Source organism: Rhineura floridana, chromosome 1 (genome assembly GCF_030035675.1).
Source record: "Rhineura floridana isolate rRhiFlo1 chromosome 1, rRhiFlo1.hap2, whole genome shotgun sequence".
Taxonomy (NCBI): domain Eukaryota; kingdom Metazoa; phylum Chordata; class Lepidosauria; order Squamata; family Rhineuridae; genus Rhineura; species Rhineura floridana.
Genome location: NC_084480.1, coordinates 213,574,007 through 213,597,517, shown reverse-complemented (window position 1 = coordinate 213,597,517; position 23,511 = coordinate 213,574,007). Strand labels below are relative to the sequence as shown.

At 40.5% G+C, this 23,511-nt stretch overlaps 1 protein-coding gene across 1 annotated transcript in view; it reads left to right on the top strand.

Annotated features, from left to right (window-relative positions):
- The window catches only part of GFOD1 (Gfo/Idh/MocA-like oxidoreductase domain containing 1), a 75,871-nt gene extending 57,152 nt beyond the window's left edge, over nt 1–18,719 (top strand). Inside the window, exon 2 of the mRNA XM_061592237.1 lies at nt 12,908–18,719. Coding sequence (XP_061448221.1) covers nt 12,908–13,827 — 920 coding nt within the window. The 3' untranslated portion in view covers nt 13,828–18,719. The remainder of the gene's footprint in view (nt 1–12,907) is intronic.
- Nucleotides 18,720–23,511: the final 4,792 nt, after the last annotated feature.

Below are 23,511 nucleotides of genomic sequence, written 5' to 3'. Positions count from 1 at the left end.
GCTCACAAGGTCATTCTGGCCAAGCCACAGGACTATACCCTACATCTGACATATATGATGTCATGTTTGGATAGGTACATACCAGGATGAGACATAAGGGGGTTCACAAGCACCACCAATTAGCCAATTGGCAGTGCCTGCAAACCCTGAGCACATAGCTAGGCATCTCTCCTTATCAGTCATCCATCTTGTCTCCCAGGCTATGACATGGTATAAAGCTAGCATTGGGATCCAGAATTGTATCACATGCTATGTACTAGTTATAATGTAACAAAAATGGAAATGGACTGCCTTCAAGTCAATCCCAACTTAAGGCAACTCTATGAATAGGGTTTTCATGGTAAGCAGTATTCAGAGGAGGTTTACCATTGCCTTCCTCTGAGGCTGAGAGGCAGTGTAACAAACAAACAAACAAACACTGCCAAAATGAGTTCAAAAAGGCATAGAGTGAATTGGAAGTTGTTAATGAGAAGGGTTATCTGTATGAGGCTGAGGTGTAACTAAATTTGAATGGGACTTGCTGCATAATTATATCAGGGTTAATCTTACTCATCAGTCTACTTGTGGTGCGTCATGTTCCATGGTGATCTTCCTTTTACTTACTTCCAGCCAGACATTACCTTTTGTGGAATAGCCAATGGAAATTACTTTTCACCAGTTTTCCCTCCTGCTATCTTTAATATGACTGCCACTGTGTACTGACAGAGCTATAGCATGGGATGAATTTGGAGTCTGGCCACATTAACTTGTCACAGCATATGAAGTGTGTCACTAAAGCACAATCTATGAAGGCTAATAGAAGACATTGAGTGGTTATGCGAGGACAAATGTCTGTAAGGAAATTGATGGGCACATACTATTAAGCTAAAACTTTGTTGATATAGGCCTAGTTGATATATTGCCTAGTGCTTGGAATGGATTTGCAATATTCCACTTGACACTGTCCATTTAGTGAATTAGCGGGTCCTGATCTGTAACTTTCATGAAAAAAGCACAACCCTCTATCCCTTTGTAACTGAAAACTAAAAAAGAAAATGCACAGGCAGTAAGCATTCTGCCCAGTTTTTCAAGTAAAGTCAGCCTGCCCAAAGCCTCTGAATCTGCAAAAGAGAGTCAGCCTGTCTCATGCTGAGCGTAGGCAGGTTTCTCTCACATAAGCCCAAAACCTGGCTTGTAATTCACAACAAAAACAAGCTTTTTGGACAATAATGAAAGAAAAGCTGGAATGAATTTCAGCAAAATGTCATAGTCGTCGTTTCTGTTTAATATGCTCTGGAGAACCTCTTCAAAAATCTTTCTAAAATATGTAATAATGTAAGTGGTCCTCTTTGAAATCCAAACCAGTTGTCCTGAACTGAAGAGAAGACAAAGAACAGGGAGTGATGAGACTCAACACTCTGCATAGTTTCTCTCTTCTCTGTGGCTTAACAGAAGACTACCAAATAATGCAAATACATGCAAATATATTTGAATAAATTATTCAGAATTGCTCCCTTTTAGAGGCAGAAATTTGGATGCTTCTGGCACAGACTATACATGCCCCCCCATGTGTGTGTAAATGTATAGACTTGTGACACAGGAGGAAGGAGGGTGGTGTTACTTATTAGCTACCTTCTGCAATATTTCTCTCTTGGACCGGGAAGTGTGTCTGTAACTTTTTCTGTACCCTTCTGATTAGATTGCAGTAGAAAGAGAAATGCCTGCAGGCTTTTCCTCCCTGTTAGTCAAGTGTATTGTTTTGACTTTACAGGCAGCGTTCTATATCTGTGCAATTACACATCACTAAAATCTTGAACATATAAGTTAATTAGACTTTCCCCCATAAAAAGTGTGCTTTACACACATATAAGGATGGAAAATCACTTGCAAGCCATTATTTCCATTAATGTCAAGCAGGGTACAAGTGAAGGAGGAATCTCCAGTTCTGCCTTACTGTGTCATTTATTTATTTATTTTTATTTATTTATTTAAAATATTTATATCCCGCCCTTCTACCCTATAATAGGGCACTCAGGGCAGCTTACAAAAATAAAATCAGACATGTACATAATAAAGTCCTTTACATATTATCGATTGCAACATCCACCAAGCCTCCATTCTGTCCAGAGAAAACCTCCTCCATCATACTGAGGTGCCAAAGAGCAGAGAGCAACGGATTCCATTTGTGGTAGATTTCCATCCAGCATCTCCTAACTATCACTGAGCAATCAGGGAGAGCTACCCATTGCTGGCCAACTCTGAACATCTTGCTAGAGCCATCAGCAGGCCTCCTGTTGTAGCATTTCACCAACCTCCTAATTTGCGCAGACTGTTAGTGAGAGCTGTACTTAAGCCACCTGTCACCAATCCTGGGTCTAATCCATGTCACTCCAAACGCTGTATCACCTGTGTGTACCTCAGGGAGACAGCCACTTTTAAGAGCAGTAGGGCAGGCAGGACCTATTACATCAAACAGAACATCACCTGCAGGTCCTGCAATATAATTTACATCATCGAGTGCAAAAGACCAGGATGTCATATCCAATACGTAGGAAAAACCACAACTGACCTACGCACGCGCTTCAGGAACAACAAGTCGGCAATTTTGACAAAAAAACTGGAGCAACCAGTTGCAAAGCATTTTAACATTGAGGGTCATAGCCTGTTGGACTTTTCCATAACAGCGATAGGGATGCCAGCAGATCCAGCAGCATTGACTAAAAGGGAGAATTTGGGGATATAATCTCTGGACACATTGGCACCACATGGCCTGAACCTGGAGGACAGTACCACCACTACTCAGCTTCTGCAAATGAAGCCCCTCTGAGCATTCCATCCTCAAAGCTCTATAACTGCCACCCTGGTAACAGCATTTGTATGTTAGCAGCTGATGAAGGTGGAAGCTAAAACATTTTGTTAATACAATAAAAACCTCTGTTTTGTTAATCACAATTATGTTCATAGATGGATAGATGGATAGATAGAGAGATAGATATGCACACATATATATAGGGATTGGTACTAAAGGGACTACAAAGGTAAAATTTAACATGGAAGACATAAAATCAGTGTCAGGCTCTACCTTCAGTCTCTCCCAAAGGCTCTCTGGAACAAGATCATTTTCAGAAGTCTCCAGAAAACCAACAGGGAGGGAGCAGATAATGCAATGCTAGATCAAAAAGCATGTGATACAGTTGGAATAGTAAACTGCTATTGGGAGCAGATGACATTAGTCATAAAAGAAGACAGGATTTGGACTTGGGAGGCTTAAATTTTGATCCTATGCATACTTACCTGGACACAAATTCCATTGAAATTAGTGGTATTTGAACTGAAATAAAAATCATTAGCGTTGGGCTGTAAAGTTTATTGGTCACTGAGCCATAAACTCATTGAATGGCTTTGGACAAATCTCTATGGGTTGGATCTAAAGTCTTCACTCTGTGAACTGAAGGAGCTTCCATTTCCATAAGGATAGTTCTACTGACAGAAGGGGTCCTTCTATGAGTGGAATTACTGAAGTTCCTTGCATTCAGAGAGTGAAGTCATTGGATTAAACCCATTCATTGTTTCTCAGTCTTGCCTATAATAAAGCACTTCTACCTAATAACATACCGGGATGGGGACGTGAATGAGGTGAAATAAGTGAGCCTTCTGCATCTGTATGTTTAAATTAAATTACTTGTTTCTGGAAGCGACTGTGTCATGATATCATCCTGTCCTGAATTGTTTGCTAGGATTATTGATGTGCATCCATACATTCTGAGTCTGTAGTTCTGACCCCAACACTGAACACATGTGTTATTTGCCACTGGCACTTAGTTCCATATGTTGAACACTTGTGCTTTTAAGAGTTGTTTGTATAGTGAGTAAAATTTTTAATAATGTAATGAGCACACACTCAGAATGTTTGCTTTCCATTAGTGAAGGGAGGTATTTGATTCCTTTCTGAAATTAAAGTAGAAAAGAAAGCAATTAGTTGGAGTTGACGTTGCCAGAGTCAGCTGAATAGCAGGACCAGATGTCTGTGTTTTTCTGGTTCTTGCCCCAGAGGACATCTGTGGATAATTCAGAAGGGAAAAACAATTGTAACACACAAACAGATATAGAATAAAGTAATCTCTTGACACTTTGGGTTGAAAACCTGATGTTTTGGAAACAAACATGACAAGCTGAGTGTTGTTTTTTCACTTTTAAATTGTTTGCTTCCTAGTGCCATAGATCTTGCTGAAAAAGTATACATTTTACCATAGCTTCTGGAGGCATGCTTTTATAACTCTTGGTTTGATTTGTGTTTTCCTCTGCTTTTGGTTTAATTTTTTTTAAAAATAACAAATAGCAGTAATCTATCCTAGGGATTTGCTCATTTGTTTTGCTGCATCAGTATGCCTGCTGGAAATCTGTTTGGTAAAGGTATACTGCACTGGTGTAATCTTTAAGCCTTGTTTTAGAGTTATGCCTTCATTTTAACTAAACTAAAATTTGCATGATACTTTAGGGAAATTCCCCCAAAATAAACCAATCTCACACAGGTATAATGTGGCATCATTGATACAGTACATACATACTTTCAGGATGGACTTCCTTCAAGTCAATTCCAACTTATGGCGACCCTATGAATAGGGTTTTCGTGGTAAGCGGTATTCAGAGGTGGTTTACCATTGCTAAGGGATTCTCAGTCTTTACCCTAATGCGTCTCTGTAAGGCTGCAGCTTTGCTGGGGAGGGACCATAGCTAAGTAACAGAGCATGTGCTTTGCACCAAGTAGATCTCAGGTTCAACATCCAATATCTCAGTTTACAAGGATCTTGAGTAACAAGGCTAGGAAAAACATCTGCTTGAGATCTTTGAAAGCCAGTACTTGTTAGAATGGACAATATAGTGCTGTGATAAACAAATGGCATGACCTTATAAAACTCAATATCATGTATTCATTGCAAGCTAACTTTTTTCTCCATGATTTTTATTTATTTTATTCATTATTTTATTTATACCCTGCCCTTCCTTCCAGCAGGAGCCCAGGGTGGCAAACAGAAACATCAAAAACACTTTAAAACATCATAAAAAGACCTTAAAATACGATTAAAACAAAACAACATTAAAAACATTTAAATGTTTTTTAAAAACATCTTTAAAAAAGGGTTAAAGATATTAAAAGACATATTAAAAGCAATTCTAACACAGACGCAGACTGGGATAGGTCTCAGCTTAAAAGGCTTGTTGGAAAAGGAAAGTCTTCAAAAGGCGCCAAAAAGATAGCAGAGATGGTGCCTGCATAATATTCAAAGGGAGGGAATTCCACAGGGTGGGTGCTGCCACACTAAAGGTCCATTTCCTATATTGTACAGAACGAACCTCCTGATACGATGGAACTGCAGGAGGCCCTCACCTGCAGAGCGCAGTGATCAACTGGGTATATAAGGGGTAAGATTGTCTTTCAGGTATCCTGGTCCCGAGCTGTATAGGGCTTTGTACACCAAAACTAGAACCTTGAACTTGGCCCGGTAGCAAATGGGGAGCCAGTGCAGTTCTTTCAGCAGCGGGGTGACATGTTGGCGATACCCTGCCCCAGTAAGCAGTCCTACCGCTGCATTTTGCACTAGCTGCAGCTTCCGGACCAACCTCAAGGGCAGCCCCACATAGAGTGCATTACAGTAATCCAGCCTAGAGGTTACCAGTGTGTGGACAACGTCATCTCTGCTATCTTTTAGAGTGCATTACACAGTTTGATCCACATTCATGAAGTGGTATATATTTTCTAATGTGAAATGGCCACACAAGTGTGTGTCTCCTTTAGACTGGGGACACGTAGCTGGAAGTCATGCTGCTTCTGTTTACAGATGTGTATATTGGGCCAAAAACTACTTGCTCAGATATTCTCACATTACAGAAGAATGCACTCCACACATAAGTGTAGTTCTCCACGTATGGACTTGTAATATGAGTAGCAATCCTCAAATCTGCTTATTTTTTATACATATTGTGGGCAGCAATTGCACTGTCTACTTGTATATTTTAGTTTGTTTTTAATTGTAGAAAATCTTGGGGCTCAGATGTGCCATTGTGTTGTGTATAATAAGGACAAAAGGAGGGGGATATCAAACCTTAACTCTTTGAACTGTTGAAATAAAGAAGGATGACAGTCTTTCTACTATGGGCTTGGATCCTAACTAATGCCCTTCTTTTATGCATGGCATCAAGATCCAGCAGAGGATCTTGCTGGCAAAAGGGAGAAAGACATTATCCACTGATTCTCCCTTCCTTCTGTAATCCTCTGTGCCACCTCTCATGCTGCTCCAGAGAGTCTCCTTCAGAGTACCAGCCCAAGACATTTTGCCCAGGCAGCTGCACTGTGTGATCCAAGGGGTATATGACCCAGATTACCCCTTCAGGTGTCAGATAGGATGATGAGGTACCCCACTGGGATTACATGCTGTTTCACTGGCACCCCATGTGACCGATAGGGTTGTTCGTTCTGTTGGGCCAGGCCTACGTGTGTATAATGCCCTTACGCTCAGGTCATGAACAATAGCTTGTTCAGTGAGGGAAAAAGAACAACTTGCCACCCTTTCTTTCCAAAAAAGATACGGCAGTCATTGCTCCCAAATTACATAATCCCAAATGTTTATAAAACAAGAATGCCCAAAAACTGTGGTTCTCTTGCTAGCAAAGCAAGCCAACCACTTGGCAGATTATCATGTAACTGAGGCAAGACAAAGCTGCAGCGCTGAACAGATGGCTGCAACGGGTGTTTATAAAAGGCAACACTAAAAAAAGTATATAGCAAGTGCATGATTTGCTGTGGGGGTCTTTTGTTTGTTTGTTTGTTTGGTTACTGGTCCATTGCTGTATTGCTAGTGGCCAAATTGTAGCTTCCTATTGTTTCTGATTAAAGATTCAGATGTTATGTTTTCTTGCCTCTCTACTAGCAAGATGTCATTGCCTGATGTTTCTCAAATACATACAAATGCAGTAAAATGTATCAAGCAAATGTGTTTATCGATTACTGTACAGTAGGGCCCTGCTTTCCGGCATTCCACTGATGCTGCGGCTTTCAGTCAGGGGAAATTCCACATTTTAAAGCAGATTTTGCCGTTTTGTGTCATTTTTGCATCATTTTTGCGCGACACGACCCATTAAAGTCAATGGGTTCCACTTTACGGCGATTTCCACTTTATGGCGGGGGCCTGGTCCCTAACCTGCCGTATAAGCGGGGCCCTACTGTAGTTGGAACTAGGGATGGGCAGACCCTCTGAAGTCCAGTCTGCTCCAGTTCTGCATGGGAATGGGACTAAATCTACCCTGTTCTATTTCTGGGTAGATTTTTAACAGAATACCTTTTAAAATCCATGTAGAAACATACGCAACCATTTGAGGGTTACAACACTATCTCCGTTCCTCTAAAAATGTTTTGTTTTCCACGTTCTGTTAATCTCAGGGAGAATTGTACTGGGGGCAGCCATGTACAGGGAGTACTGCACATTAGCTGCTTCAGGCTGTAGTACCTAGATATAAAAGTTTAAAATAATGTTTTAAAAAGAGGAATGGAGGTAGCACTGCAACCCTTGGACCACCTTATGAAAGAATCCACAGGACTACAGAGTCTGAAATTGGACCAGTGATCTGATCTGAGGCATGATGCACCTGGAACAAATCAGTTGAGTCTGCTTTGAAATCCATGTTTGACGGATTCCTCCCCCATCCCTACTTGGAATGTTAATCAAATGTTCTTCATTGTAAAAATTCTTACATCTGATTTACCACAAAATTACACAGGCTAAAAGGGAGGAAGCAACATAGGGGAAACCACATCAAAAAAAAATCTGTGTTATGCACTCTGATTCACTGCATCTGACAATCGCAAGACACATTGAAATTACATAAAATCTGAAGGTGATTTTCAGTAGTGCAGACCATAGCGCCCCTCCAACCCACTATTGCTTGGAAAACACACACCAGCATGTTTGTTCCATCTTGAAAAGTATTCCAATGTTTGCAATGCTTTTAAATTTTCAATCCAGATTAAAGGACATTGGTTACACTATGTGAGGGGACATAATTTAGTGCAAGGGTAACCAGATGTTGTTGGATTACTACTCCAGTCATCCCTGACCATTGCCTATGCGGGGGGGGGGGTGATAGAGTTCAACAACATCTAGAGGGCACCATGTTGGCTACCCCTGGCTTTGTGGTTGTCTGTTTTGCATTCAAAAGACCTTTAAATTAACCTCAGGAACTGTAGATGGGAAAGACCTCTCTTTGACACCCTAGGGAAGAACGACTGCCAGCCTGAGAAGATAGCACTGGGAGAGGGAGTAAACTAATGGTACAGACACACTTACTATTGCAGTTGCAGTGCATCTTCATCTTTGTTTTCTGAAAACGGGCACATCATGCTAGTCAAACTCTGCCCCTTTTTTAAAACCTGGTTGGATCAGCTCCAGCATAGGGTTTTTTTTAAAATTCAGCTTCAGACAGATTTTGCAACTGATTGGTAGATCAACCTGTTGCCCCTCCAGGTGTGGTCAATGGATATGCTTTGATGTAGGCCTGGCAGAGACAGTGATTGGCCCAATGCTTTTCTGTGGGCAGTCCTGAAAGGTCTGAAGTCAGCAGTGAGGAAGAGATGTATACAGCCAAGGGCAGAGTCACTTCAAAACGTAGCTAGAAAAAACATTCCTGCTGCTTTTGAAGCAACTAGTATGCCCACAGCCTAAATGTCAGTGGGAAATTTCTTCCCAACTCAAGATGACAGCTTCAGGAGAGGATTTTTCCACAGTAGGGGCGAGGAAAGAATTACATTCCCTCTCCATGCCTGCTGCAAACTTGACAATAGCCCCTTCCCAACTGATGCCATGTTTTTTAAAAAGTACAAAGAGCACATTAAAGGCAAAGACACATTTAACATCATGTCTAGTTTGGCCCTCAGAGTATAAAGCAGTTGCATGTATTTACAGGCTGGCTGATTTCAGTCCATTGAAATCAGCAAGCTTAAGCACATGCAACTCCTTTCAGGACCACATCCTAACTTTCTAAATACATATACACATTTGTACAGATCTAAAGAGCAGGGGTTGAACTTCTGCTGTGACTCATTCTGTGCAGTCACATGCCAATGGATGCTGCAACCCACCCATGTTGAAATGCTGAAATGTTACTTAACAATGTACTAGGGAGCTGTGCCCCATGTCTGCAAGTTGAGGGAATGTCTAATGACACAGGTCTCTTGCTTCTTCCTCCCAGTTGCTTTTGGCTGCATCACTATAGAACCATACAGAACCATATGCCTTCTACATTAAATTTTACCCTTGTAGTCCCCTTTAGTACCACTCCCCCCTCTCTTCTATAGCATTTTATCTCTTTTAATTGTATTTTATGTATTTTAATTTATTTTAATATTTTTGTGATTTTATTGTTTACAATTTTATTATGTGTTTGATTTTATTTTTGTAAGCTGCCCTAAGTGCCCTATTATAGGGTAGAAGGGCGGGATAGAAATATTTTAAATAAATAAAATATTTGCAGTATTCTTTCCTCTGGAGCTCATCCAACAAAGAACCTGGCTTGTTTTAAGGCAAGAGTCAATGGCTCTTAAGAGAAGTTGGTGAAATTTTGCTGGTTCTAGTATGTGGGTAACTGAAGTTTTGGGCTTCCAGTTGAGAATCCCAGCATTAGTAGTTGGCAATGGCCCTATGGCAGTAAACTAGAACTTCATGCGAGTTGTAGTGGCAGTATTATTAATTATTACTATTCACATTTGTTAGTTCCTTTATACAAAAAAGTCTCAAAGATAAAATACAAATAGTTAAATTAAGGAATTAAAAATCAGAAAATGTAAAACAATGTAGAATACAAAACTTCTAAAATGCTCATCCAACAACAAAATAAGGATAAGTTCTATCCCACCCCAATTAAAGGTGAGCACCACCGTGGAGGCTCTCTTAGCTTTAAAAACCAAAAATGATGGTGCCAGACATTTTCCCCTGGGGACAGCATTCCACAGATGGAACTTCTCCTTTGCAACAGTTAATATTTTTATTTTGTAGGATCTTTATATTTGGATACTTACGTTCTCAAAGCAGATACATCACTCTAACAGGAAGTGGCCTACATGAGGCTCTTGGTGATTCTTAGGGTAGAGACACACTGTTGTGCTTGTTCCAGTGCATCTCCATCTCTCTTTTCTGAAAACTGGGACACATGATGCTAGTCAAAGTCTGCCCCTTTTTATTCCAAAACCTGGTTAGATCAGCTTGAGTGCATTTTTTTAAAATTCAGCCTCAGAGGGATTTTGCAACTGATTGGTAGATCAACCTGTTTGCCTTCCAGGTGAGGCCAATGGAAATGCTTTGCTGTAGGCTGAGGCAGAGATGGTAATTGGCCCAACACTTTGCTGTGGGTGGTCCTGAAAGGTCTGAAGTTAGTAGTGGAGAAGGGAGGTTTGTCCAGCAGAGGACAGTCTTGCTTCATGCAGCCAGAAAAAACAATTTTCACTGCTATTGAATCTACTAGTGTGCACACCACCTAATGCAGGACATAAAAGCCATTGGTGGTGGATGAGCAGAAGTGATGGGACTAAATCTTCGTATTTGCAAAGGCTGTTGCCAGCCACTGCTGCACTTAGTCTTCTACCCCTCAGCCATATGAATAGGCTTAGGAAATTGGGCTTCGGAAAATCTGTTGCATGCTTATATAAAAGCTGTATTTCTGCATTTCTGGCTGTTTGCCAACCCTAGAATCTGACAGAGAGATAGGGTTGCCAGGTTCAGGGCCTGAGACTGATCCTGTATCTTTAGGAGAAGAGAAAGTCAGCCAAGTGCAGATGTTCTTGCAACCCTGTAATGGGAAAAACCACAAAGTGGAATTCCCCCTTCCCCCTGCACAATTTTAAAAGAACAAAAGACCTCTTGGTTGCCAGGCCCAGCCTCCAAGAGGTCTTCTGTATCTTTAAAAGTTGTGCAGGGAGAAGGGAGAATTCCACCTTGTGGTTTTTCCCATTACAGTGTTGCAAGAACACCTGCACTTGGCTGACTTTTTCTTCTCCTAAAGATACAGGATCAGTCTCAGGCCCTAAACCTGGCAACCCTACAGACAGAATATATTTTGTTGACAAAGACTTGTTAAATGAGTCACAGATTTACAGAACAGCTGAAGGTACAGCTGGAACTTTACCTATTAAAGGAATGTAGGTCTGCTACATGAATTCTGTCTGTGAAGTCAAACCAACCTAATTTTATATGAATCAAGTAGATATAGCAGGAGATGGTTGACTTTTAGTGACAAACTAAACTCAGTTTAGTTAAACTCAGACCAGGCTATGGTATGAAGGTACATGAGGCCAGCATCCTGCTGAAGCTAAGTAGGGTCAGGTCTGGTCAGTGCCTGTATGGGAGACCGCCTGGGAACCATATGTAAGCCACCTTGGGTTTCTATCATGAAAAGAAAGGCGGGGTAGAAATGTAATAAATAACTAATAATGAATAAACTTTCAGAGGCACTACATCTCAGGCAAACTGTACATTTGAGGAAGAGGCTCAGTAGAAGATAAATATGTCTGTGGTTGTCAGCTCAAGATATTAAAAATCAGAGAGGCTTGTTCTGTAAAGCGGGGAATATTCTGAAATAGTCAATGTCCCTTATTTTCTATAGCCATAGTTTTCAGATATTCCATCAGGGACTCTTTTCACCCAGCAGAAAATCCTGGGGTAAGTTGTACAAAGCATGGTTAGATCATTCAGAGCACTGGCCAATCCACATGTGCTTTTCCTGCTGTTTTGCACTGAACTGAGTGTGCAATCTAGTACACATCATTTACATTCTTCTGCAGCTACATATCGGGGAGAGTCCTCCGTTACTCATCTTCTCCTTCAGGAACCCTTGATAAGCTTCTGAGGAATTTCCCAGATTACAGTGAAAACCACTGTATACTTATCAATACTGTTAAATGAGGAAGAATCCTTGAAATCAGGGGTGGCCCACCTCTGCTGTACTGTAATGGGCATCCGGTAACCTTGAGATAGCAAAGCATATGCTGAACTATATGTACAATTGTTCTGTTCAGTGTAACCAAGAGGCTTTAAATCTCTCGGATTGGCTCACTTGCTTTAATCATGCCTCTTTTTGGAGATGACAGGTGTGTATATCATTGCTGTGAGTTGTAATAATGAACTAGACTTAATACTCGTTAGAGAAATAGTGAGTATACATTCATAATCTTTTTTGAGAAACATGGCTCTTGTAATGATGAAGCTATGGAAATATGGATAGAGAATTCACTGGATATGCAGTGTACCTGTAAGGAGATGAATTATTATCCCTGAGATAATACCTGGATTATTTTCCCTGAGTTAACACTACCTGTCTGCACAAAACCCCAAGATCTAGAACAGTATCTTTGTCCTTTTAGCAGCGGATAATAAAGTATAAGCTAAATAGGTAAATAAGTTAACTGGAACCAGATTGCCCTTATAAACAAACAGTACATATTATGGAGTAGGGAATATACTTAATTTAGTTTAAAGATGATACAAAATCAGGAGAAGTTGCAAGTACTAATAAAGGACAAGGGTCATCTTGCAAAAGAAAGGTTTGAAATAGACTAATGGGTTTTCATCTTATGATGACATGAGTTCCACAATCTCCCTTTTCAAAGTGAGATATTTTCTTTTCTGCCAAGAAAGTAAGCTGTTTGTACTTGGCGATGGTCAGAAACCCTGAATTCAGCTCATGCCACATTCATTGTAAGTGAACTTAGAACAGAGTATCTTCTCTGCATCTTTCAGAAGGCATGTCTAAAAAAAAGCAAGGATTTTGTGTGAATGATACCCTCTATACTTTTTTCTAATGAATTTTTCCTTTAGCAACCTTTCTGGCCCATAGGGCCATGATATGACATAACTTCATACACTTTCTCTTTAATATTTGGCAGGGATTGGGAAGAATGTCATTTGTGACAGAACAGCCACTCCACTGGATGCCTTTAGGATGATGACTGCTGCCCACTATTACCCCAAGCTCATGAGCATTATGGGTAATGTTCTTCGTTTCTTGCCTGCCTTCATGAAGATGAAGCAGCTGATCCAAGAGGGCTATGTCGGAGAGCTGCTTGTGTGTGAGGTACAAGTTCACAGTGGGAGCCTCCTGGGGAAGAAATACAATTGGAGCTGCGATGACTTGATGGGAGGCGGAGGGTTGCATTCTGTTGGTACCTACATCATTGACCTCTTGACCTTCCTCACTAGCCAGAAGGCTGTGAAAGTACATGGACTGCTTAAGACCTTTGTGAAACAGACAGACCACATCAAGGGAATCCGCCAAATCACAAGTGATGACTTCTGCACATTTCAGATGGTCTTGGAAGGTGGGGTGTGTTGCACTGTTACCCTCAACTTCAATGTGCCTGGGGAATTTAAACAAGATATTGTTGTCGTAGGTTCTAGTGGACGGCTGATTGTTGTAGGTACCGATTTGTATGGACAGAACAATAGCTCGCCACAAAAGGAGCTCCTTTTGAAGGATTCCACACCCGTCAGCAATGCTTTGCTGCCTGAAAAGGCCTTCAGTGATATCCCATCCCCATACCTCCGTGGAACTATAAAGATGGTACAGGCTGTCAGGCAAGCATTTGAGGATCAAGATGACAGACGAACCTGGGATGCGAGGCCACTCACGATGGCTGCAACTTTTGATGACTGTCTCTATGCTTTGTGTGTGGTGGACACCATTAAAAGATCAAACCAACTGGGTGAATGGCAGAACATTGCAATTATGACTGAGGAACCAGAATTAAGCCCTGCTTACTTGATTAGTGAAGCAATGCGCAGGAGCAGAATGTCTCTGTACTGCTAGCTTTTTGTCACATCTCAGAAAAGAAGAAGTGGATCAGTGCATTTTTTTCCTGACAGGAAAAAAAATGCCATGCATCTCAGGCCTCAGACAAGGAAGACAATATAGGGAATAATTTGTTATTTAAACCACATTGCCTAGTTGGTGCTGAAATATTAGATGCATTTGATATGCTTGGTTGGGTAGTTGTTCTAGACCCTGTTAAAGAGAAACCTGCATTAACTGTTTACAAAATAGCATTATAGGAAGGTAAGACAGCATCCATTTACAACCTACAGGTGCATAGCTGATTCAGTTGCATTTACTGTGAAAAAGGTTCAGGAAGGTCCAATTAGCAGACTGCAAAGATGGTTACATATCAGAAAGCACCTTGCAGAAAACAAAATGGCTGGCTTCTGACATGAACACTGCCTTGCAGGGCTTTCTGCTAATAGCATGTTAATTGATTACTGTGTCATTCAGCAACCCATGCACCTATATCAGTTTAATAGGCAGAATAAGAACACTTGGTATGAATGTGTCATGTGATCTGGAAAATTTTGGCAGCTTGATTTTCATAGTTAATATGAACGCTTTATGTTGTGTTTAGACTTTTTTTCCTTTCAAGGTAACATAAATAGAAACATGTATGTATTTTAAAATACACAACAATCCAAAATGGTAGGGTGTTTCACATAGGGTCCCAGAAGTTCATGCTAGGCTCCAATACTAAGCACAACAATCTGTAGAGAATGAAGGCATGTGCAAATATATATATATATTCCAGAGGGATAACCATATTAGTCTGTCATAGCAAAACCAACAATGAGTCCTCTGTTATTTGAAAGACTAACACATTTAGTGTAGTGGCATAAGTGTTCAAGGACTGGAGCTTATTTCTTTAGATGCATGAAGTAGTCCATCTCATAAAGTGGATATGGTCTACAAAAACTTAATAGTTTTTAAGGTGCCATAGGACTCTTTGATTTGAGGGTTTGTCTTTAGGGCCTACCATAGGGCAAGATTCAAAAAGCATAGGTTTCAACAAAACTTCAACAAAATCAGAAAAAAAATCAATTTCTTAACAGAATACAACTACAAAAAGACAGAGTTACGGTAAAATACTCAACTGAGAGTTTACAAACATGAAAATACAATTTTAATACTCCATTTAAGATAAAATATATACACTACAAATAAATATTAAGAAATGCACTCCTATATTCAGTACTTAAAATTAGCTAGATATGTCAGAAAGTCTGGTAAAATGAGCTACTATTGTTTATTTGTTCTCCTGTTGCCTGAACAGCTACTAGATTTTTTTTTCAAAATTTGCACATCATTGCTGAGATAGCATGGAAGCTTGCATGGAAAAATCTAACTGGGGGCTTTTCTGCTAGAAAAGTGGAATGAGTTTACTTTTCCCTTTGGTATCTACCAGATTTTAAAAGTATTCAGTCCACTTCACATTCTCTGTAGCTAGTTAATACATTATTTTAGTACCTTCTTGCATCATTGCATTCCAGTGATTTTTTTTATCAATGCCTTGATATAGACTCCTGTTGCTTCTTCCTCCTTCAAAGCCCAAAGAGGCTGCTCACATTTGGAGCAGTTGGTGAACGACTGTAAGATGGAAGAATGGGAGGGATGGCAGCACTCCTGTTAGTTATCCTGGCCAGCCATCCCATTCCACCAATTCTCATATGGAGCAGCATGATGCAGACAGCTGTAAGTAAGTTCTCTGCATGACAGATTTCTGCTAGGCAGATGGATGGCACTGGGTGTGTCAGATCATGGAAGGGAGAATAAGTTCAGAATGGGTGGGAGCACATTCAAGAAATCCAAGAACTGAAACACTGCTGTAGAGTTTGAATCTTGTTCTGTATGATTTGACTGCATGGATAATCAATAGCTCTCAATTTGTATTGCTGTGGTGTTATACACCACCTCTTGAAAAGCACTTGAATGACTAATGCATTAACTATATGAGTTATACTATGGATGCTGTAGACTCTTCAGTTTGTTTTTAATTGCCATCAATCTTACTTGTGTCATCTTACCATTTTGTCCCGTTGTGGGAAGGTCTAATCTCTTTGTTTTCCTGCCATTCTCTTATGCTCATCAGCCAGGTGATAAAAAACAAAGGAAAAATGGTACCCAGTTCTGTAAATCCTCATGTGTAGAATTAGCATACCATCATCTCCTAGTGATTGCCCGAAACTCTCTACATTATCTGGTTCTTGAATGATGCCTTGTTTTCCCTTTTGTTTTTTAAGCTTAAAAAAACCCCAAGTGTACATTTACTGTTGTATTTTATTTATGTATTTATTGTGTTTTAAATATATATGTATGTATGTGTGCATATATATAAATGAGAGAGAGAGAGAGAGATAAGAAGCAAACTAGATATATATAAAATGTCAGTGCATGGGCATTTTATGTACAGTAGATATTTTTTAAAAGTTATTTATCAAGCAAAAAGTGTGTGATAAAAACAGAATCTATATTTTATATATCTATACTGTAGATAGCAAAATGAAACAACATTTAAATTATAGCAAGATGATATGGGGGTATTTTTAAAAGAAAAGGGGAAGGGCTGTGATGGGTTCTAGCATTTTGACCAGCCCAGCTACTTTTAAAGGAAAGTTGCCTTCTGTGGCTCTCCGCTGCAGCAAAATCCATCCTGCTTCCTGAAAATACAATGCTCATTTATTACTTTTCCATTGCTTGGGGAATGTAGTTAGTTCTAGTCAGCCATGAGCATATATGTGCTCCTTAAAACACGTTTTCCTGCTGTTCTTATACGTTTGCATTGTCGGAATAAAAAGAACCTAAACAGTGAATAAAGGCACAAAAGAAGATAGGATTCCAAGTGTCAGACATTTTTCGGTTGTTTTCTTCCTGCAGTGAAATAGCTTTGCATTTTTTTCTGCCATCTATCATGACTGCTAGATGTACTTGAATGAAACCTCCAATATCCCTGCTTCTGAAAATTGGTTTTTGGGAAGAGGGGGAAACAGAAATAAAAAGAAAAGGGTTTCAGCTGGTTGCCTCCCGAAACACGTTGTAAAATATAAGGTAACTTTTTTGTTTTGCTTTCTTCACCTGCTCTGTGTGGAACAAAGTCATGTCAGGAGCTGATGTGGGATAATAGATGAATCCTAGAGATGGCCATTTTGAGGTGGAGACTGATGCTGTAACACTGTAACATGGCTTTTCTTATTTGATTAGGGAAAGTTTAATCCCAGTCTTGCCACATCGGTGATATAGCAATCCAATGAGCATCATGCATATCTTCATCACCATCATCATCAACACACACACACGATACTCAGCAGTAGCTTCTCCACATTATCTCCTCAAAACAGAACAAAACACCACAAAATATTTTGCCTGTGCCATCAGAATGTTTACTGAACTAAAGCTTGAGCTCTTATTGTAAAGGGAGACAATGATACTGTTTTTTTACTTTATCGAGAACTCAACTAGAGTTTCCATTCATTGACTTGGAACTAACTTTGCCAGGTGTGTGCCTTATTTTAAAGAACTGCCACTTTGCCAGGACATTAGAGTCTCAGAATGTTCTAGATTGCTTCTTATTTTGACACTGACATAGAACATAGATTCCCTTATTTCAGATACTGTGTTATTTTGGAAATTCTGATCTCATAACAATCATGCCAATCTGCCATATTATAATGACACCATGTGATTGACAGGTGGGCAAGACCACCCATCTGTCATATTTGGCCTGTAGTTGCCACAAAGGATCCCTTATGGAGAGAAAAACAGAGACAGGGTTTCTGAGGGAAAGAGGTGTTTTTATATCTACAGTTTAATTCAATGACTCACAAGTGCCTGACATTAATCAGATATTTTAGCACACTGGGGAGGAGAGCCTGGCTGGGAGTCCAGAGTCTGTGAGTTCAAATCCCCACTCATATCTCCTGGGTGTAAAGGGCCAGCTAAATATCACCCCCACAGTGAGTGGCTCAGGGCTACATGGCCTGCCACCTGTGCAGCTGTGGGCAAGCTGCATATTCCCAAGGAGTCCACTTGCCCTGGGGAAACAAAAACAAGTGGTTTAGATGCAATTGGCTTGATAGAATACAATTACAGTATAGATTAAGTAACGTAGCCAGTAAATATTGACACAACTGAATTTCAAAATAGTTGGAATAAGGTTATCAAAGTGTAAAGGGGTGTGTAGCTCTTTTTTATGAAAGACTTTTGAGCAGTTGCCGAAGGGATTACAAACAAGCCAGGAAAAAAAAAACCTTGCCTGCTCATGTGTCTTTAACACCAGCACAACATGCACAAAGCAGAACCTTTTCATAATGTGGAGATAAACTGCTAATATCAAGCTGTCAGGGGGAGAGGAAGCAGCACTCACTTGTTTCCTGACATCCACACCATACTTTTAAAGCACATCTAAAGCATGTGGCTTCCCCCAAAGAATCCTGGAAACTACAGTTTATTAAAGGTGCTGGGAACTGTAGTTCTGCAGTGGGGAAACTAAAGTTCCCAGGATTCTTTTAAATGCATAGTGTGGATGTGACCCAAGCCTCTATATGTAGCTGTGATATGAAAGGCCCTCTCCTTCCAGCTATCAACTATAATTGCTGAGGTGATCAGATGATGAGAAAATAGCATCCCCTCCATTGGGCCCAGATCCAACTCCAGGACCTCCTGAATTCCTACTTCACATGTAGATGTGAAGGAAAATGAAGCCAGTCTGTACCATACCAAAGGTTCAACCCAGCTGATCTGGGAAACTGTAAAAGTGAAGGGAGCTCTGTGTAGGTCAACAGCATGGAACATGTGTTGGGGCAACATGTGGCAATTTTCTCTTCTACTATTCTTATTGATGATATTTTATCTTAATATTATTTAGTTCCATGTTGTAAACTGCCTTGGATGTTTGAAGTTGCAGAAAGTTGGGAAATAAATGGAAACAAATAGTAGTAATAAAATTTCAAATGGCACAACTGAGCACGGTTTAAATCTGATGACTAGTTACTGGAGAAGACCCAAATATCCTACCCGCTGTTAGGATTGGGTTGCTACCTTGTTGACTTTAAAAAATGCCCTGTTTTTAGTTATTTGTCTGCTTCTTTTGTGTTTGGAATTGTTTCCTCCTCCATTATCAGCAGCACTAGGACAGGGCTCTTGCACTTTTAATAGTTGTGTACACATCTATTAAAGGTGCAGGGGCCCTGCTTTCTTTTGTATCCAGCCACTCTAATCAGCACCTTTATTTGCTAACTTTTCGACAGGGTTCATCATGTGCCCTTCATAGGCTTTTGCCACAAATTAAACTAATAAGTGTGCTGGTACAGAGGCAAAGTGATGAGGACAGTTTCAACTGCTTAATTCTTGCAACTGAGGCTGCTATTAAATGCATGCTGGAATAATGCATTTGAAATGGAGTATCCCAAGGAATTATTTTTCCACCTATGCCAAAAGTAGGCTATGAGATTCCAGTTGATAACTAGGGGCATAAAAAAATTATTCCAGTTCACTGGAAAATCCTATTCTGGAGGAATGCATCTAGGAAAAACACAAACAGTTCTGCAATCTACTAATAAAGACCAATTCTGCCACAATTTACAATGGTTATATTTCTCCCTCTCAGCAGGTTATCTACAGAGACACAAAACTCTGTAAACTTTAAAAGCCAGTAAAATTTTCCAGGAGCCAGCTTACAGAGAGGGAGACCTCAGTATGCCAGGGGGGAAGGGATCCTGTTTCTGTTAGTGAGTTTTGATCTTCCTGTTCTCTGCATGGAAAGGCTAATGGACGTAATTGGGCCAGGAAAGGCAAGGACTAAGAGAAGGCTGAAGCTGGGTCTTACAAACAGCAGCAACTATGTGAAGTACGTTAAACTGACAGTGACTAGCTCAAGGGCACCCAGTAAACTTCCTGGTTGAGTGGGGATTTGAACCCTGGTTTCCCAAGTCCTAGTCTAACACTCTACCCACTATACAATACCACATTGGCTCTTCAAATTTTGAACATCCAGAATTGTAAAGGCATCTGAAATGGGTGACTGGTGCAGGCAGGAAACATTGCATCCCTGATAGCAAATCTAGCTAGTGTGGGGTAGTGGTTAGAGTATCGGATTAGGACCTGGGAGACTAGGGTTCAAATCCCCACTCAGTCTTGAAGCTCACTGGCTGACCATGGGCCAGTCACTGTCTCTCAGCCTAACCTACCTCACAGGGTTGTTGTGAGGATCAAATGAGTAGGGGGAACCACATACACTACCTTGGCCTCCTTGGAGGAAAAGTGGTATATAAATGTAAAAAATAATAAATAGAATGTGTACCTCCCAACTTAAATAGTTTTCTTACAATATTTTAACTGTCATAGCTCCCACCCATTCCCAGTTCTGGGAAGGGGGTCCTTAGATCACCCCTGCACTGTGCTCATTATAATTCCCAGGGTTCTTGGGAAGGGGGAATATTAAACCAATTTAATCCTGTAGTGTAGATATGCCTAGAAAATTACAGCTCACAGTGTACAGTATAAATCCTGTTTCTAGAACTAAAACTCTTGTAGTTGTACAAGATCTGAACAGGGTGGTTCATGACAGATGCTCTTGGAGGTCGCTGATTCATAGGGTCTCCATAAGTTGTAGTCAACTTGGAGTCACATAACAACCACCAAGTTTAAACCTTGGTCTGCCTATCTTTATGCCATTATCTAACACACGACCTAGACATATTAGTACTGTATGTTTTCTTCATACAACACCAAAAGCTGCCATGCTGCTTACGTACAAGTTAATGTTTAAAGGAAATAAGAGGGTCTTAAAATCTTGAATATTCCAGGAAACAGAGAGTCTCAAAATCTTGAATTGTATATGCAGGACATGCAAAAACAGTGCTTTGAATGTGAAATGCCCTTAGCGAACAAAGGCAAAATCCAGTTAGACTGCAGAACAACACAAACACTCTTGGTCTACACAGGAAGAGGCGGCTTCCTCTTGGAGAAAGTTGCCAGAGGGGCTGTGTGGAATGAGACCCAATTACCTAATCAAGAGCTAATTAGAAGGAGAACACTGGCCAGAAACTATAGCTATTCCGAAGGGATTATGTGTGAAGTTGATCTTGCTTCACCCTTCATTTCTCGCTCTCTCGGTAGATAATTTTTAAAAAGCTGGCCACAACCGAAAATACAATAAAGTATGTGGCTATAAAATTATAATATTCTATGAGTAGACAGTTTTTGGAAGATAATGATAGCTTTCTAAGACTTAGGGCTGACATCTCCCTGGCAAAACAAACTTTGACCTTTTAACAAGCTGCATAATGGGCACAGCTTTTCCCTACAAACATCACTGGACAAAGCTGGTCCTTCTACCCATTTTGCAGCTGTTAAATGCCCAGAGCCTCTGCCAGGTTCCTGAAAAATATGTCCCAATGAGTCTAGTGTTAAGACTGGGGTTTTAGTTCTAGTTTACAGGATGTCTTTTGGGACTGAATTTCATCCATTTTTACATTGTCTCTTTAGTCTTTAAGAGAGGTCGTCGGTATATGCACCCCAAGTTTCTACATCTGTTGTCATGGCTCTGATGAGCAGTGAAGCAGCAATAACCCTGTTCCTCAGCTGATCAGCTGAGGTGGGGGCATTATGTGGCTTGTATGTATGGTCCCCTCCAGACTGGTTGTTTTTGTGGCCGTGTTCTACAGCATGTCATTGATGCATGAATAGTGAATTAACAGTAGACTGTTACTGGACCATCCACTACATGTATTATTTGTTGTGCAATGTCTCCCCTGCATGATTCCCTCCACACTTGCCATTCCATACCCTGCCCATTTCACTGTCCCATGTTTTCACCATCTCCAACCTCCCTTTGTTCTTCCCAAGCGGAAAATTAGCTGTGGCATGGCTCTTTGTTTTCATTCCCTTTTCAATGCATTCTGAGTTTTATCTGCCACCAGCACCTGAGGCACAGGAGGAAAGAATGTTTTGTGAGCTGTTTGGTGCTCTAGTGCACTGTTTTTCAACCATGGGCCCCCAGATGGTGTTGGACTACAACTCCCATCATCCTTGGCCATTGGCTAAGCTGGCTGGAGTTGATGGGAGTTGTAGTGTGACAGCATCTGCGGTCTAGCACAAACTTTTGGAATGTCTAGGGATGTGAAGGCCCCCCAAACCTGGAAAACTTTGGGGAGAGGACTTTTCCTCCCACTTTGTTCAGGAACAAAACAAAACAAAAAAGGCTTCTGGGAAAAAAAACAAAACTGTTTTCCCCTCCAATTCCCCCTGGTTCTTTTTCTGGACCTTCACATCTCTAGGAATATCACAAAGAAGTGGATATAATTCAGCTCATTGCCAAGGCACCATAGCACAACAAAACTGGGACTCACCCCTCCCCAACCAAAATCAGAACATTTGTGACGTGAAAGTTATGGGATTTCAGCAGGCAGCTATGCACCAATATAGCTAGATTGCTAATGAAGCTGTATGACCACCCCAAAATGTTTGCAAGTGCAAATAGTATTGAATATGGGGGTGGGTATAACCACCCCGACACCATCTAGAGCACAAATCATAATGAATGTGTGATAAAAAGGACCTCTGGATGAACCCTGTGTTTGTGTGGTACGCATGCGTTAAAGAGGAGTGTGGGTGTGAAGTGGCATGTCGCCCCTAGATGGTTGGCCAAGGGTAGATGTGACCTTCAGGCCAAAACTACCCGATATAGGAAGTCCCACTGAATGCAAACTGTGCTAATGGCAAGGTGTTCACAAATGATGTTTCCATCAGGAACACCCAAAACAAACATATATGAGGGTTGATTTGAGTTGTACCAGGTACACCTAGTTCTATGTGTCCAAGGGGACTTTCATATCTTATTACTCCTCTCCCAAACCACTAATGAAAATGAGGATAGCTTCAAAAAAACACTTGTGATTTGGCACTAGAGTCTGCTATCTCCCTTCTCAGAAGAAGGCAAAAAACCTATTGGATATGCACAAGCTCTAAAGGCATGCCTATGCAGCTCTTTCGGACCTGGCCCACAAATCTTGTGACACCAATAAAACCTGTTTCCTTAAAGCAGAAGGAGCCCATAACATGTATGACACCTACTGGCAAGCCAGTTCCTAAACATGTGCATTTAAAAGAAGAAAAGCTGATCTATGTCTGCCACCTATCGCCTCCGAATTAAACTGCTACAATACTGTAAAATCAAGGGAAAGCCATATGCTACAAAACACATAAAACAACCTCTATTAAATATGTCAGTTGTACAACAGAATATATTTTATTTTTGTCTATATAAATAATATAGCAGAGTTAGTTTTTTAAAAAGGTAATAAAATAAAGAATGTGGCAGGATTTTTTTAAAAAAGGTAATACATTTTAGAAATTGCCAATCATAGGCTTCTTATGTACAGTGCTATCCTATTCATTTTGACTAAGAAATAAACCCCATTGGGATTATTCCCAGGAAAGTGTATACAGCATCTAATTAGGATGTCCATCTTGCTCCTATATATGCTTACTTATATCATTCTCAGTAAACCTTAATCACAAGGTAGTGTGCTTAAGTTTGCACTCTTTACAGTACATTCCTATGCCTGTTAATTTGGAATTAAGTCCCACTCTGCTCAACAGGGTTTACTCCCAAATGTGTTTAGCACTGCAGCCTTCAGGTGCAATCCCACTGCTATTTATGCCAGGCTGACAGGA